Source organism: Drosophila guanche, unplaced genomic scaffold, assembly GCF_900245975.1.
Source record: "Drosophila guanche unplaced genomic scaffold, DGUA_6, whole genome shotgun sequence".
Lineage (NCBI taxonomy): Eukaryota > Metazoa > Arthropoda > Insecta > Diptera > Drosophilidae > Drosophila > Drosophila guanche.
In genome coordinates, this window is record NW_022995747.1 from 5,001,948 (window position 1) to 5,019,653 (window position 17,706).

The following is a 17,706-nucleotide window of genomic DNA, read 5'->3' on the forward strand; positions in this document are numbered from 1 at the left end:
TTTCGCATTAAATCTGAGACCAGACCCAGAACCAGGAACATTCTCTTTTTATACTCTAGCAGCGAGGGTGTTATGGACTTTGTGCAGACGTTTGAGATGCAGAAAATGAAGAGAAAGAGTTCTTACATTCTCTAGAAAACGTTCTGCATCTACAGCATACGATGGAAGATTCTTGGCTTAACCTTTGCCTCTCCCAAAGATATTTCAAAGTTTGTCTAATGCACAATTGGAGTACCATTTCCCATAGCTATCTGCAAGTGTATCTAAACTTCAGTTACTGCACTGAGCACTCCTTGATTGTTTTATGGTCATGTGTTGTATTTCTTCACGCAGATCGCGTCGACGATGCTGCCAAGTCCCCGTAAAAATCAGAATCGGAGTAGGAGTCGAGGGCTGGGGCTGGGGCTGGGGGCTGATTGCCGGTTTGCGATAAGACAGCATACCAAAGCAAAGCTTGAACTTCTACACTCACCTGGCTGTCTGTCCCCCGATTGTCTTACATATTTATAAATAGCCACAGAGTCCGAGAGGGAGATGAAGCCTGAAATGGAGACAGGACNNNNGCATGCAATCATTAGTGGAATTTTTGCAGGCTCGGGGGCCAATCCAATCTCCGTGGAGCAATAAAATCCCATCCAAATGACGACACGCAGACGCCAAAGACGGATCGAAGAGGCACCGGCAACGGCGACCGCAAGCAAGGTCGTTCAGCGACCTTCGAAGGTCTTTCAGTCTCTCTCTCTCTCTCTCTCTCTCTCTCCCTCTCTCCCTCTCGGTCCAGTTGATTTTCTCATTTCGCATTTATGGGCTCGCTTACAGCTTCACAGTTGCTTTTATGCCGCGAATGGAGGAGGGAGTTTGGGGCAGATCAGTAAACTACTGACAGCTGTTGGGTTCATTTATGGAATGACATTGCTGCTCTTAATTGGCCAAATGTGTCTATAAAACTCTCACAATGGCCGCCTTGACTTTGTCAAGCTGCTCGCTCGATTGGTCGGTCGGTCGGTCGAGGGCGCATCCCGATTGCGGATGCCGTTTTGCCTTTTGCCTGAATGTCTGAATGCCCTGATGCCTCGTTTCCAGTTATCGGCTTCCGCGTTTCACTTGACATAAACCCATAAAGCTGCCAGCGATTTCGTTGCAGGTTTCCTAAGCCAGGGTATCGGATCAGCAAGGGAAGGGACATGCGGATTAAACCAAACTTGATTTATGCAGAGCCAATCTGTAGCTGTAGATTATGGCCTTATATTCGAATCTAGTTACCGAAGCAACACTTAATATGCTGGTCTCTGATGGAGACAGTGCCTTCAATTCCTGGGTACCTTCTGCGTCGTTTCCTTGCCTCCTCGGCCCCTCTGTTTACTGATGCTGCTTTGTCACTTGTTCATATCAATTAAGTTTTAATGATATTGTCCCAGGAAGCTGCATGCCGTAGCCCTACTGCCCGCTGGCAGCATGTTTTTAATCAATTTTAAGTGGCATTTACATTACAGAGAGCGAAGAGCCAAGATCCTGCTCCGATTTTTGCTTTCCGCCTACCCACCCGCAGCGAGATTAATGCCCAAAACCATTCTCAATAATTCTCTCTGTGTAATTTTAGGTTTTATTTCACTATTCAAGGGGGGAGGGGGAAGGAGGGTAGAGTCACTTAGTGTCTAATTAGGATAGTTTCGAATGGCGCTTAGGCGGCTCTTCTAGTTCTAGGTGCGGCATTCGGCGTCTACGCTCGCAGGTGTAACTCGTACGCGTTGTATGGCAAGTTGCTAGGTCTGTGTAATTTCGTGGCTGATCAACTGAATAAATTAGGTGTTACGTTTACAATTACAATACCAACAACTACAATAAATTAATTAAAACATTAACTACACATTAAACAAATTCGTTTACTGACTAAGCCACACACACACACACACACACACACACGAAACACACACTCAGTGGGAATGGAGTGGAGGGAGTTAGAGGATTGTGAGTGCGAGTGTGTTGCTGATCTCGTGGGAATCGCATCGACATCGTCTGGCTAATGGCCAGACACACATCTACTACGAGTACAACTAACTAACTATCTATCTAGTATATCTATTTAGGCTAATCTACGCTAACTACAATACGACTTGGATCACATGTGGAATGCCTGCCTTAGCAGCTGTTGTGGAATCGGCAAGAGTAGGACTGTCTCTCTCTCTCTCTCTCATTCTCACTTGAGCTTGAGAAATGCCAGCAGGGCCTTCTGGATCAGGCTGCGGTTAATGGTCGAATCGGCGGTATAGCGCACGCCCCACAGGTTGCCATCGTTGTGGTCCACCACTCCATACTCGCCGACAATGAAGCCATCGTCGGTCTTCTCCTCCACCCGATACTTGCGATAGTTGCGTCCCTCCACCACATAGGCGACTTTGTCCTCCTCCTCGTTGCCCGGCCCACCCTCTCGGCCGCGCTCACCATCTGCACCATCTTCAGCAGATTCCACCTCCCTCTCGCCGCCGTCGTCGTCTTCGTTGTCTTGGCCAGCGTTGTAATCGTGGTTGGCATTTGCGTCGGCGTTGTACACCACCGAGCCACGTCCCCTGTCTATGCCTCGGCCGCGACCGCTGGTTGCCGTGGTTGCCACTGTGGCTGTGGCTGTGGTTGTGGCCGCAGCTGGTGTGGCTGTGGCTGTGGCTGCAGATGTGACTGTGGCCAGAGACAGAGTCTGTGCTGCCCCACCGCCCTGGCCGCCCTGGCCCTGCGGTCCGTGGGCTCGTCCGTTTGTCATAACACTTACGGACTCTTCAATTTCGAAATTCTGCTCTGAGGTCGGGGTGTACTGCTCGGGGCGTTCGGTGGTGAAGTGGTGATGTAGCGGCTGATGGCTGATGGAGTCGCGGGGTCGGCCCAAAGAGGAGGACGATGACGACGATGAAGAGGAGCTTGTCGAGCTGGAGCTGTACGAATAGCCAGCCGCCCCTGATGAACCACCCAATGATGATGATGATGCCCCTGCTGTTGGTGATGATGATGATGTTCCATGTTGGTGTGCAAATTTGGAACTACATTTGACTAGATCTGCGGTAGGGAGAGAGACAAAGAGAGAGAGATACAGTTAAAATTAGGTTCATGTTGTGGGAGGAGCAGCAAAAGATGATGTCTGATAAGTTCAAGCTTAGCTACAAGAGAATGCGCAGGGGGGAGAAGGGTAAACGTATACGTATAAGCCCATGTGTTGTCGTTGCAATTCAAAATGTTCACTGATTAACAAAGTTCTAATTGTGGCATATACTCGTACATATGTATGTGTGTGGGAAGGCTACGTTTTAGTGCTTGTTTATTATGTAAATCTGTTCTAAATATATTGGTTTTGTAATTTTTTTAGAAACGTTCAAACGCGTGCAAAAACTACTCACAAATGTGACGAAATTATGAGAACAAAGCTCTCTCACCGTCATCTGCTGACGCTTCTGCGCTCTTGTTCTCGTGGTCTCCTCTTTGTTCTACACTCTGCTCTCTGGGGATAGTTCGATCAAGCCTTCTTAACATCAAATTAACCTCAAGTGTCAATTATGGTAACTTTTTTTTAACTAACCGATCTACGTTAGAAATAGCCCATGTACTTTCCTCTTTCTAAGCCAAGTTTATGAATGAAACAGAAATTCTCTCCCTACTTATTATGAAGCATTAAAACGTGCCACTCCATTTAATTTATGCAAATGCATTACGAACTTTGTTAAACAGTGTAATTTCGACTTACTACTCAAACTCAAACTGAAACTCCGACTAAGACTCACCTCTATTGGGCAATCCTTTGGCATTTTGATTAGAATGTTGATGCGGCAGTGATGAATGCTGACGTTGCTGTTGCTCCCAACATGGACGCTGCTGTTGCTGTTGTAAGTGGCTCGGACTGGGATCCAATGGATGATGGTGGGGCGACTGCGGCGGCTGTGGTGCATTCAATAAATCATAAGGCAATTTATCCAAATTGAAGAGTACTCGACGCGGCGGCGAGTCAGTAGGATGATGATGCTGCTGATGGTTGTAACTGTGATAATGGTGTTGCCAAGTGGTTGGTCTGACGGTGGCAGGCGTGCTGGACTCTGGCTGCTTGGCGGTGGTGCCCAAAGGGGCAGATGTGGTGGCTGGCGGTGCTGCCGTTGTGGTGCTTGTGCTCTGAGCCTCGCCAAAAGCGATGCGAGAGACAATTGCTGGTCGCGGCCGGGAACGTGAGGGCACAAAGGTGCTGGGGGCAGCCCCCGGCGGCACAGTTATGGGCATGGGAGTTGTACTAGTTCCAGGCGCCTTCATCGGACTGGAACTGGTATCCAATGGGGACGAGGGCCCAGTCGTGGCGGGAGTGGTGGTGGTCACCGTTTGGGGCCAGTAGGTCTTGGCTGGCTCTCCGTACACCTTGGCCGGCTCCCCATACACCTTTGCCGGCTGCGAGTAGAATTTCGAGGGCTGTCCATACACCTTTGACGGCTCCGAGTAAACTTTCTCCGGCTGTCCATACATCTTGGCGGGTTCGGAGTACACCTTAGATGGCTCCGAATAGAACTTGCTCGGCACACTGTACATCTTCGAGGGCACGGAGTAGAACTTGGCCGGCTCCGAGGACGAAGAATGGCCGTGTGCTGGCCTAGGTATGGGTTTCAGGCTCTCGCTCACATTCCGCTGCGCCTCGGCTAGGATGCCGCCGCGTGTGGACTGCTGCCAGACCTGCAGATCGTCCACATTCTGCGATATGGAGCTGTACGATATTGATCTTGACTGCGGCCCGCGACCCTGCTTGGAGTCGTGATAGATCACCGTCTGGAACGGCAGCAACTTGTCCTCGCCCTCGACTGCCTCATGGGTGACGGCTACCTCGCTTTGGTTGCTGCTGCCACGCGGGAACGAGGAGGCGGCGTGTGCCGCCGCTGCTGGTGCCGCCAAGACGCTCTGTATGTTGGAGGCGCTGTTCAGCGAGTCGCTGTCCCCCTCCATGGCGTCGGCCGCCAGTCGTGGCTCCGTCTCCTCAATGGAGAGCTCGCTCTTGTGCGAACGATTCACAAAGTCGCTGCCAGTGGCAGTCGAGGAGCTGGAGGAACTCGTGCTGGAACGTGGACTGGTGCGAGGACTGGGACCACGTTTGCTGGAGGAGCTCACGCTGACGGCCACGACCTTGACCTCATCACTGGACTTGGACTTGCTGCTGGATCGCGGACGGGGCTCATCCTCGAGGAAGACGATCTTGCTGCCGGAGGTGACCAGCTTCACGACCTCGCCTCTCTCCTGCCTGCCCTCGTGATCCTTGCTGTTGGGCAGCGTGTTCCTGAAGCGTGTCCTGTGCTCCAGGCTCCTGCCATTAGCTGTACGCTGGCGATGGGGCTCCGCCCGACCCTCGAACTCCTGTTCGCTGCTGTGCAGGCTACGCTGCTGCTCGTCGTGGTCGAGGAACAGCTTGAGGAACTCATTGCCGGCGATGAGCTCACTCTGCCGCCCCGTGGGACGTGTCCGACAGCCACCGGACAGCATCTGTAATGGAAGGGGCAGAGTATTAGTTATGCTCGACATATGCCTTAATTGATTCTTTATGCAAATCAGATTGATTCCGATCGATACCATCCGATCGGTGTGTCTGATCGCATTGGCTGCTTATCTCAGCAATCTATTTATAAATTTGCGTAATTAAAATATCATTCGAATCGGAGATCGAGATCTATATATCTACATATGTATGTATGCTACGATGAAGAGATATGCACAAGTCATGCATTGCCCTGGACATCGCACATTTGAATAATAATGTGCCGAGAGGTCTATTAAGACATCAGCGGAATGCTGCTGCTGCTGCTGCTGCTGCTGGACTCTGCTCTGATTTGCTCTGTGGATGTGGTGCAGCGGAGCGGTGCTCCGTTTGAAGTGGTGCATGTTTCTTCCTAGTCAAGTGGTGGCATAATTAACCGACGCCATCGCTGCCGCTGCGTTGCAAGTGGGTGGCGCAAGGTAGCGCAAAACAAACGCTTACAATACGAGTAAGTATGTGGGGATTGCAGCAAACACACTTTGCATAGCGCATTTCGCTCGGTTAGTGGAAATCGGTTAAGTGGAAAATGGAGCAACATTACAGTGCTGCTGCTCGAGGCCTGATCAATATGTCATTTGTGCAGTCAGAAAGGCATTCCAGTGCTTCGGGGGCCGCTTGCATTTCACTGACTCATCTTGCTGCTGGTCATATATCATTAGGGCTTGGAAAGACCCAACTTTGGGTAGGAATCAGGTTACATTCTGTACCATAGGAATCCTGCTTGGCATGAGTAATATTTGCTCAGGAATCCACACAAATTTAGTCAGAGAAACTCAGAAAGCGAAAGTAAACACTCATAAAACTTATCCGAACATTGATAAATCACTTAAGAGTGCTAAAATATACACCTTTTCCTTTACAGTTCGACAGTCTCTCCCGTCTGAGCAAATGCAGCAATAATGTCGTATATTTCATGGCCAGAGATTGGCCATAAATTGTTATCAGCTAGCCAGCAGCACACCCACCCACCCATTCACACTTCCCAACACAAAAGACTTAGGGCACGAACTTGCCAGCCCTGCCAAAGGAAATCGAATCAGATCGGATCGGATCGGATTGGATCGCTTCGGACAGGCACATAAAACATATTTATCGTTATTTACATCCATCTTGCATTAGCAATGCTAATTGCAGACAGACAAATCATTTACAGCTCCATAAGAAATATTGATTTCGAATGGGAAACCGACTGGCGCGCCAAATTGAAAACAATGCAAAAATTGAATCAAATATTAATGGAAATGGAGTGCTGCAAGCAGCTCAAAAAAATAGCATAATTATTCAATAAACGTTTCTATATACAAACACAAGATAATAGTATAATGTTTATACTTCAGGCACAAGAACAATAACCACATCCGGCAGTGGCAGGCAGAGACTGTACAGAAAGATTTGAGCAAAAGTGGGCGCCTGTCGCCAGGCATTTTCTAGATCATATCAGAGCTGGCAGTCGCTCCACCAAACACCTTCGCACATGTGCTAAAATTACACAGTCAGAGAGGTAAGTATCTGACCAGTTGCCACTGTGGGGGTTAGTCACCAGTCACCAGCAGCAGCGGGTGCCTTGCCTTGCCTTTTATGTCTAAAATTGCAGAAGTACTCGACCGCGGGCGGTGAGCGCGTTTAGCATTGACACCAAAAGTCGCTCAATTCAGTTCAGTTTGCAATCACAAAAGCAAAAGCCCTTTTGTACGCATATCTATATCTGGGTTTTGCTTAACCGCGTAACGCCCTAAAACAAAAGAAACGCAAAAGATAAACGTTCTAAAAATACAACTCCCAAACGATTGAGGAAAAAAACGAGAAGCTGGACAAAGCGAATTCCTTTCTATTGTCTCTGGGGAGTTACTTGAACCGACTGGTCAGTGACGTGCTCCAGTTTAGTGAATGAAATGAGAGAGAGAGAGCGAGAGATCCCATGATAGGCAATTATTAATCTTGATTGATTTATCAGTCGGGGGGCTGCCTGATTACCTGTGGCTCTGGCCTAATCCTGTTGGACATTCTTTTGCACTTTAAACTGGCGATTTCTGTCGATTTATCATTCGATTGTTGCACCACTCACAACAGCGTTGACAATTTTCACGGCTGTCAACTTAGCGGAAGTGTCAGAAAAGATACTTTCAATCCAGAACAGAATTGAACAGAACAGAACAGAACAGGCGCTCCGAATCAATGAGATATCCGCCTTCGATCGATTCCGATTGTTTGCCTAACAATTAAGCAATAATCACGCCTTAATGAGCACTCTTTTTATTTAAGATTGGCAGCAGCATGTGCCGAGCTGTGCTCTGGCCATTGGCTTTCAAGTGCCGCGGTTGGTGCTGATGCTGCCACTTGATACCTCCAATTTAATTAGCCACAATCATCGTGATTTCAGTTTTTACGCTTCATATAACACAATTGCAAACGCAATTCACAGAGGGAGCGACACGGGTTGACAGTTTTCGATTCAGTTTGTTTTTTATGTTAATTTCGGAAGTACTTTTAGTAGCATTTTCCCATTAAATTTCATATACAAATGATTGATCTTAGGCAAACAGGATTAATACTGTGACTCAGGCCACACAGCGAGAAGCTATCGAATGCGGAAAAAGTCATGTAATATGCCAACCCCCCGCACCCCCTTTAATTTTTGCATATATTTCGAGTGGAGTGTCTGCCCCAGCGGCGCTTTGTGCTAACGGTGGGCGTTGAAAGGAGCAGCCAGCCAGCCAGCCAGCCAGCCAGCCACAGCAGCAGACAAAAGCCAGTGGCCAAGTGAATGTGTCAGCGGGTCCTAAATGGCTTCAGCTTCAGCTACAGCTTCAGCTCCAGTTTGGGGTTTAATCTTTTGGGTAGCGGCCACTCACTGGCTCAGCGCCACCACCCGCTGTCGTCAGCTGTGCTGGGCGAGTGCATGGTGGCCATGTTGCAACCTTAAAAACAGCTACAATACACTCGCAAAAAGAGTTCGATCAGTTTCAATTTCCAGGAAAAACATTCCTTATTTACTGGCATTTATTTCGGTTATGCTCTTTTTTTTGGGTTCTCTAATATTTTTGCGAGTGTGGCGCTGCCCGTGCCGTTACCTGTGCCTATCTGGCTATCGATCCTTCAGCCAAGTGCAGCCCACATTAGGGCAGTGCTCGAAACTCAATGCCACAGACAGAGAGCCTCAGACGGCGCTCGAGGTAAAGGCAGAATCGGCGCTAAATTGCTAGCAAAATCCACTGCAGATTTGAGGCACAAGTACCAGTGCCACACATTTATTAATTACATGACAAAGAGACACACAGAAAAACCAAAACAGAAACAAATCTGTGTGGGAAATTAACCCATGTTGGGCACAGAACCTTGAAGCAGCTCAGATGCGCCCTGCTCGTTGCTCAGTGGGTTAATGTTTGAAAGAAATGTTCAGTTTAGAATGTTGTTGCACCACTAGGAGCTGCACCACACCCCGCTGTCCCAGCATACACCCGGCTGCAAATAATTTGCAAATTGTAGCCACAGCCACAGCCGCTCTCGTCGTCGTCGTCATCGTCATCGCCCAGACCCCTACAGTTGGAAGAGAGACTCAGAGACAGAGCCGAGACTCTGTTGCACATATAACTTGCAACTGCAGTCAAATCGCGTGCAATTATTTAGTTTATTCGAGCCTCCGTTTACCCTACTACTCCACTCCACATTACTCACAATCAACGAGGGTCTGCGCTGGGGTTTGTCGGCCCGTTGGTCTGTCTGTCTGTTGCTTGGTCTTTTTGTCTAATGAGCAGTCAATAAAGTGCGGGCCAGACAGACACAATCGAGTGTGGTAAAAATTAATTCCAAATGCCTTCGCTAGCCACGTATTATGGATGATTTTTCAGACCAATAAAAACGAGCCAAGTCGAAACAAAGCAAAGCCAAAAAGCTTATAGCTAAAAGCCAACACAAATGGTAACCGATCGCACAATTAAACCATTTTTCAAAACGCATTGGCCAAGTTAATGGACCTGCAGTTGCATTTGGCAACTGCATTTGAAGCCTGGGAATTGTTGGGGCCATAAAGCTGTGCATTCTCTAGGTCTCTCTGCGGATAGGGAAAGTCAGCGATTCCTATGCTGAAATCGTGACATAAAGCACACTAAACTCTTCTCAAACGCGACCTTAAAAGGGTTTTGTTTGGAGTTTTATTGATATATGATTTGTGTTGTTCATCTGGGAATTTTGCTGATGATTTTTTAGAGATTTGACTGGCACGAAAGTGGTAGAAAGAGATCACAAATATGTGTTCTCTAGCTTATGGACTATTACTGAAAAATGTCTGAACTATTCGGAACTAAAAATCGACAACTATTTCCATCCCTTTTTCCACCTCCTTTGCCGCCAGCTGTTGTTTAGAAGGGATTTTGGGTTGCGATTTAAACTAGTTTCTGCTTTGATTTAGGTATCGCACATTGCTAATCTGTGAAGGAAGCCTTGAACTTAAGTTTGGTGTATGGCCGAAAGCAATTCCCGGGAATTAGGGCTCGCGGCTTGCACCTGGCCATAATTTAGCAGCCTCATGAGCGGCAATTAACGCCTTAATGTGACACTTACCAGCAGCAGAAAGCCCAATCTGAGGAACCAGCAAAAGTGTGCCATGACAGCTGGGGGGGGCTTACGATACACCACGACACGGTCCACCTGTTCCACTCGCTTCCACGGGGAGTTAATCAAGCGTTTTAGTGCCGAAGCTGGTGTCTCCGCTGGTTCTGGCTGGGGATGTGTGTGTCCGCTTAATGGACTCGACGCACTTTCCTCAAAGGAACGTGATTCATTTGGCCACCCCGGGCAGCTGATGTTGGACCATGGTACGGGATGGTCTACGTTCGTTAATGGCTGCAATTAAGGAGAACAAGAAGCGGGCAATTAGTGTACGGCAGAGTAAAGGTTTCCCACAATAATGAAAAAATGAAATATCAAAGTCATTGCCACACACACAGACACACATCGACACACATCTTAATTGCAAAATAATAAATAATTTATAAACAAATAAAGCACAGAGCAGTGAGCAGTGAGCAGTGAACACAGAGAAACAGATCCATTGCGTTCAATCGTTAATCAATGGGAAATATCCAGCCCCAAATGTCAAGGTGCATTTCACACCAGAAATTGTGTGCCGCTGCGAGAGTCTCTCAACCACAAGAGAGCCACAAGAATCATTGAACTTGTATTGGCAACAGGTTGGCAACAGCCAACGAGAGAGCCAGCAGCGGCAATCCACCGACTCTGCCACTGACTGTGGCCACAACAGAGCCAAGCCCCAGTCACAGTGCCAGGTCCCAGTGCCAGACAGATGCTCCATCGCATCGTCTGTTGCAATTTCAACATATTTATAATTAATGGCAAAATATTTTGTTAGCTTTTTGTAGCCAACAATTGGCATGCCATTGAAGATGGAGCCCAGGGAGTAGTTTCACTCGCAGATAAAGTTGCTGCAATCGCGGCATTTGTTAGAGACAAGAATGCCATGCCAGACGATATTTCGACTGTTTAGATACCCATCAAATGAGCCATAGATCAACCATCAGTGATTATTGAATCATATTTTAAATCAAGCTACAGAAGAGCCTTGATCGCCACACCATAAAGATGATTCGGCGCTTACCAAACCATAATTTAATTAACATTTCTCAGGCATTTCCGTGCACACAGACCATGTAATTAAATCCTAGCCAAAGTCAAATCCATAAAATATTGAAACAAAGCAAAACAAAAAGAAAAAGAAAAAGAAAAAGAAAAAGAAACTATGGAAACCAGAAACAAGTTCTAATTCTTATCAAGCCTTCTTCACAGTCCATATAATTACTCATGGTCTCGTACCTCTCCTGCCTCTCTCAGCCTCTCTCTCTGTCTGGGCATCGTTCAATGGCTTTAATTACTTAGGAATTTTGGCAATATTTTTTATGGCATCTCATTAAAAACGAAAGTTTCATTCTCTGCCAACGAATGCCTCATTAATTAGCCAAAGTTCGACAGCAAGAAACCACCTCCCATACTCGACTATCCGTACTAGCCGGCATTTATTATACACACAAATATATGGAGTTATATTCTATTCTATTCTATTCTATTCTCTTTTATCGTTTTCTGATTCTAATCTTTTGTCTCTCTGTTGCGTCATTTCGCATTTCTTTTTCTGCTGTTCCTTCTTTTTGTTGAAGGGTTCATCTTGGTTCATCTTGGCAGACTTTTGTCTGTATTACATTCATTGAAAGTAAGAGTTACGAGAGCCCACAGCTACACACTTTTGATTCCCACATTCATAAGCTCCCAGCTAGACGTATCTGACTTACAGCTGCACCCATAATTGGAATAGGAATTGAAATCGGTTTAGTTCTAGTTCTAGACATCATTCTGGGCGAACTTGTACAGCCCCTCCAGCTGTAGACGTCACATGGGTTAAGGCCAAAAACAGCAGCAGCAAGAGTACACAGAAAAATGTGTTGTAGAAGGAGAAATACTCTACTGATAAATGTCGAACCAACTATAAGTTATGCTTGGAGGAAACAAGTTTTTGTTTTGTAATTAATGAACAAATTATAAGTTGAAATAATTATAATTGCGGATTCATTAGGGGTTCTTAGAAAAATCACAGAAATCATCTGCTTAATGCCTACACTTGTGGCCCAAAAGTCACAACTCCCAGCCTTGATAGAGCAACCTGCCAACCGCAGCTTGGTCTTGAAATTGTAGTAGAGGCAAGATCCAGTGCGAATGCGAATGCGAATCCATTGGTATCGTGCATGCCCATTGGCGTTACTAAATTTGTGCCACACTCTCGAGGCGGCAGTTAGTATATAAATTAGAATGCTAATCGATAGTTATGGATACGCCCTGAATGCGAACACAGATAGAGCTCTCACAGACAGCACAGCACCGCACACTCGCAGTCGTAGTTGTAGCCGCACAATGGCCACTGACAGATTCCGGTTAATAAACTTGATTTAAAACCAGAAGTGAACAGTGAGAGCAAAAGGTAATGGCAAATAAATTGCCACTAAGTACACACAATGCATGGTGGGGTTTCCACTACAAAAGATACACGTATTAAGGCGACAAATAATACGAAATAAAAATGTGTAACAAATGGTCACAAACGTGGCCCGCACCCGCAATTGGCAACGGCATCGGCTGCTGAATCGGTATCGGACGAGACAAGTGTTGGACGCGGTGACAAATTGTCAAACATTTCCATTTTCATTTCCATTCCACCTCCTCCCTCAGATCAGATCAGATCAGAAAATGTCGCACGACGACCGCTACTGCAATTCATTAACAATCGTCTCGGGGGACGGACACAGTCGCTCAGTCGAGTTGAGGGACGTACAGACCGAAAGCCAAAAAGGCAAAAGAAGGGAGAGGCCACACGTCGTATGCGTTATGTGTTATCGACACCACTCCAAAGTCGAAGGAAAAAATAGCAGATAGCAAAGTCAAACCAGAAAGGAAGCTAAGTAGAGTGCTAGCCGAAGATTTAGATACACTTTAGGGGAAGATTTTACCAAGGAAAGATTGACAATATCGGGGCAGGTGACTCTTGAACGATTCCAGTAAGAGGCACAATGACTTCTGTTTGTGTATTTATTCTTTTGCTTTGACAAACTTCTCTTTCAACTAGTAATACCCACTGCAAGGGTACTCCTATAAAAAAATACGTACACTAATTGGAGCGTTTTCTGTTTTTGTTGATATTTCCATGGAATTTCTTAGAGTTTATTGCACTGCCTCTGCTCTTTATGCCAACATTTAAGCCATTTGTCATCTTACCACAAGACTAAACCCGAAAATAGTGCAATCCCCAACTTGTTTTTTTATTTTGTTTGCTATTTGTATCTTTTGGCAGGTCGCGCGAGTTTGAGGCGTTTTGTCAGCGCGTTTTTTCCAAGCGTTTCGTTTATGTTTTTTAGTGGCCAACATATAATTTGTTAGTTTAACATTTTTGCAGCCTTTAATTGTTTTGGCCAAAGCTCAGCGCATGGCTCCAGAGCTACTGCTGCTGGCGCTGCTGTTTCTGCTGCTGCAATTAAGCTTTTAATAATAATTTTGTTTAAAAAATTGCTGAACGAGTTTGGCAACGCTTCGAATCTTTTGCAATCTGGCTCAGAATGTCGGGGGCCAGGAGATTACAGATTATAGAAATTATCGATATGACTTTTTGATTGATTAAGGGTTAAGCCAAAGGCCACAGACAACAGAGGACTCTGCATAATGAGGGGAGTATTTATTTGATTGAAACTTGCAATTACTTTAAGGGGTTTTATAGCAAAACATTATAATAAATTGTTTCTATATTGATAGAGTTATTAAATTGTGAGCTGGCGTTTATTTTGGGAGTGCATGCGCAATGCGTTTCATAACTATAAAGACATGAAACGAGTAAATCTTTGCTAAAAAAAAGATTCTCCATTTTCTGTTTATGTTTTCCATATAAGACCTCGATCCATTTTCCAAATTGATATTATTGAAACCCAATCAATGCCCTTGGAGGCCAGACTATCGAGGCTTTTGGCTTTTCCTTGGCATTCAGCAGCGGGGCACTGGGACTTTCGATTGGACAAATCCAAAATTAATTCCCCTCACAAGCAATTTGAATGCCAGGCAGGCTGGCCGGACAGTAGGTCGGTAAATCAGCTCTCAATTACAGCCAACCCGTTAATTATTACAGTAGATTCCTAATAAGCAGGGCGTTTAAATTACAGACTACCAGTCTACCAGATGCATGCCAAATTAAAAGACCCTACCCTCGGACGCACAGACACACACACAGACACAGACACACAACCCCCCGTTAGTTTCGACCCCATTAAAACCCCATTTGTCCATCACAAAAGCAAACACAAAAGACAATTGCAACAATCTCCTAGGGATAGAGCGATGGTTATCTCCTCGGTTGGTCTCCAAAACGAATTAATCCACGGCTGTCCATCAACATCAAAAATTGAAATCGGGAGTCCGCGCCCCAGACAAGAGACGCGTTTTCTCAATCTTTCAATTGGAAACCTTTTTTCTTTTGGTTTTTGATTGCCAACTGGAAACAATTTGAAACAATTTCAGGCACACACCGAAACACTGTCTGTGCATGCCAATACTCTGATTCACAGGCCACAGACAGACCACACTTTCATCCATGACCTTGAAGCTCTTTGGCCGACATATTTTTTTTTGAGCTGCAACTGAATTCACGTTGTTGGCTTAACTACCGCTGTCCACTGTTTACTGGACACTGTGACTGCCCCGCCCTCAGCCTTAAACTGATTTCCACAATTGAAGACAAATCCACTTTATGGCCAAATGGCCGAAGGCTTGCAAGAAGTCCAACAAACAAACCAAAACGAACAAATAAAGGTCGAAGTGGGAGATACACTTTCAAAATCGAAATTGTGATGGTAAATTATTCAATATATATACATATATGATTCTGGACAACATTTTGAAGGAATTTCCCCAAAAACTCTGATCGTTGTTTGATTTATCTCAGGTTTTCACAACAAACAGTAACTTTTTTTAGCAATCGATGTCCTACAGAGTTATGGAGTGGCTCAATAAAAAGTTGAAAAATGATATTACAATATATTGCCACTCTAAAAAGAATTCCTCTCCCATAAAAGTACTCCGAGATGGGGTACAAGGGTACTCTCGAATGGAAATACTCCTAGTACTGCATTGTGCAATGCAAAAAAAAACCAAAACCTGAGCGCAAAAAACCAAAATCAAAACAAAAACAAAATAAAAACACATCGAGTGTAAAAACAAACGAAAAACCGAACAAATTTAAGGGGCGAAAAAATGCTAAGCATACAAAAAAAAAGGGGGAAAAAAAAGAAACGCGTTTTGCGCATAAAAACGTTTTGGATTTGGCCAATTTTAGACGTTTGCAGCAAAGCTGCGATCTATATATATATGTATGGTTGTACGTCTCTCTGACTGGCATATTATTAACCGTTACTGTTACTGTTACTGTTACTCTCTGTGTGTGTCTCTTTTATGTGTTGTTGGTACAAAAACCCGACGCTGAGGCTTAGCAATAATGCACCCACCACATTTATGGCTGTTTTTGCTTGCTTTTAATCCCTCGCTGTATTTGTTGAATGTTTCTCTTGCTGTTGCTGCTGTTGTTCTTGTTGTTGTTGTTTTTGTTTTAGTTTTTCTTGTAATTGTTGCTGGAATTGATTGTAAAGCTTTCTATATTTACGATCTGTTCGGTGCGGGTTATTGTTCAATGCATTTGTTGCTAAGCCGTTTGGTATTTTGTTTTATTATTTTAAATTGGAGCAATATTGGCGCGCGAGCTTTACACGGATTTCGTTTTTGTTTATGGCTCTCTTTCAAATGTTTTTGTTTTTGTTCGGAATTATTTATTTAATTCATTTTATTCAATTAATTATTGTTGGCTGCACACTCGCACACACACACTCTGAAAACTTGTTATTTAACTGACTTGGTCGAAAAAAATCTCTTCTACTTTTTGTATTACTTCAGCCTTCTCCTCGATCCTTTTGGTGGGGGATTTTAGGGTGTGCTTTTTGGAACGGTCCTTAAATAAGTTTTCAGCTGTGCAATTGGCGGCTCGTTTGTCGACTCCGAAACTGAAACTGTCGCTACAGAAGAAGATGGAGGAGTTGTGGGTGTTTGGGTTTGTTTGGGCCAGGCCCAGTGACTTGGCCAATTACTTTCACGAGCAGCGAAACAAAGTCGAAAGCTGTGTGTGTGGAAATGGGAACGTTTCGTGCGCCGCGTGCTCTTGCGTCCGTTTGGCTACAGCGTCCACAATTAACTGAATTCCCACAGCGATCAGGGGCTGATAAGTGGTGGTGCTGGTGCTGGTTGCTGGCCAGCCGCAGCAGCGCCCAAGAAGCCAGAGCCAAGAAAAGCTCAACTTCGATTCCGAAAACACTCACAGCACAGAACGTAGACCCGTCCCGTACGGCAACAGTAAAAGCCAACAGAATGGCCCACAAAAACTTCAAACTTTAGGCCAAAAAGCGGTTGGTTCTCTTTGAGTTCGTGTACGCTTCGTGTTCATGCAGATTCGCACATATTGTTGGGCCAAAGCCAAGCTTGAGGTCCACTTGCCTTTTGACCAAAGCCAAATCTTGGCAACACCCGTCTCCGCTCGACGTTTTGACCAGATCTTTGTGTCTCTGAGCCACTGAGTGTGTGTTAGCAGATACCGAAACCAAGAGTCAAAGCTTTACTTAGCAGATATTCGAACCTTCAAATGCGCCAGTTCCTAAATGCGTTTGGCTCTGGGAGTTTAATGCGTTGCTTTAGATGCTAAACTTTAGTACAGTGAAAATTTACAAGCAAACCTGCCCTATACTTAGTTACTAGTTAAACTAGTTACCTCTTGAAATACGCGCCTGCAGAATTTATATGAGATTAATGACAGTGCAATATGTGTGTTAGCGGATACAACAACCGACAAATCGAGGTTTTTCATTGGTTGAAAGTTGAAAACGGAAAAAGTATTAAAAGTATTTATTTTCGATATAGAATTTCAAAATACATGGCGGGAATGGAATGTAATAGGAAGTAAATCTTAAGATCTTCAAGGCAATGTTCTGGACACTACTACGCATTGACGAACCCTGGCGCAATCTTCGAATCCCTGAGGGAGTTTATAAATCTATATATATACATAAATATATAAAAAGACTCGAGTAGCTTCTGTTTTTAGAACTACTTAGCTCTCGCCCGTCTTGCAAGCCCATCCATAAATTCGTCCCTGTTAAAAATGTATGAGTTCAAATTATTCAAATTAAAAGTAAAATTACTAATTAAATGTTTATTTTATAAGCCATATTCAATGTACATTAATATTTACAGTAGAAGCGATACAAAATGCGACATACATATATTTGCTAACAAATGGGTGATCGGGGGGATTGGCTCGATACCAAGATATTGATTTGTTTATACTAAAGATTGCTGAATGGTATACTCAGAGAGTGGATAGGCTTATCACAAAAAAAAGGAAAACATATAGTCTAGCTGCTGCCGCTGCTCTTCCGATCAACTAGAACATCCAATTGTCGAACTTCCCGCGACGCGATTGCTTGCTAAGAAAAATTACAGGGAGAGAGAGACACAGAGTTAGATATAAGTAAGATAGATATGTGGATTCTCTAACATGACATCTATAACGGGGGGAAGCT

General features: G+C 45.0%; 1 protein-coding gene across 1 annotated transcript; it reads right to left on the minus strand.

The window, feature by feature from the left end:
* Positions 1–1,606: 1,606 nt before the first annotated feature.
* LOC117583533 (mucin-12) lies at positions 1,607–15,669 on the minus strand. Its single transcript, XM_034271887.1, has 4 exons — positions 15,589–15,669; positions 10,103–10,384; positions 3,765–5,490; positions 1,607–3,045 (listed from the first exon to the last, which is right to left on the minus strand). The coding sequence occupies exons 2-4, from the start codon at positions 10,145–10,147 to the stop codon at positions 2,198–2,200; spliced, it is 2,619 nt and encodes an 872-aa protein (XP_034127778.1). The 5' UTR covers positions 10,148–10,384; positions 15,589–15,669; the 3' UTR covers positions 1,607–2,197.
* Positions 15,670–17,706: the final 2,037 nt, after the last annotated feature.

Excerpts from the sequence above, each read along its gene's own strand:
- LOC117583533 (XM_034271887.1), bottom strand. The coding sequence starts at position 10,147 with ATGGCACACTTTTGCTGGTTCCTCAGATTGGGCTTTCTGCTGCTG. Across the intron at positions 5,491-10,102 it reads GATTGGGCTTTCTGCTGCTG|ATGCTGTCCGGTGGCTGTCG; the intron begins GTAAGTGTCACA and ends CTTCCATTACAG. Across the intron at positions 3,046-3,764 it reads CAAAGGATTGCCCAATAGAG|ATCTAGTCAAATGTAGTTCC; the intron begins GTGAGTCTTAGT and ends TCCCTACCGCAG.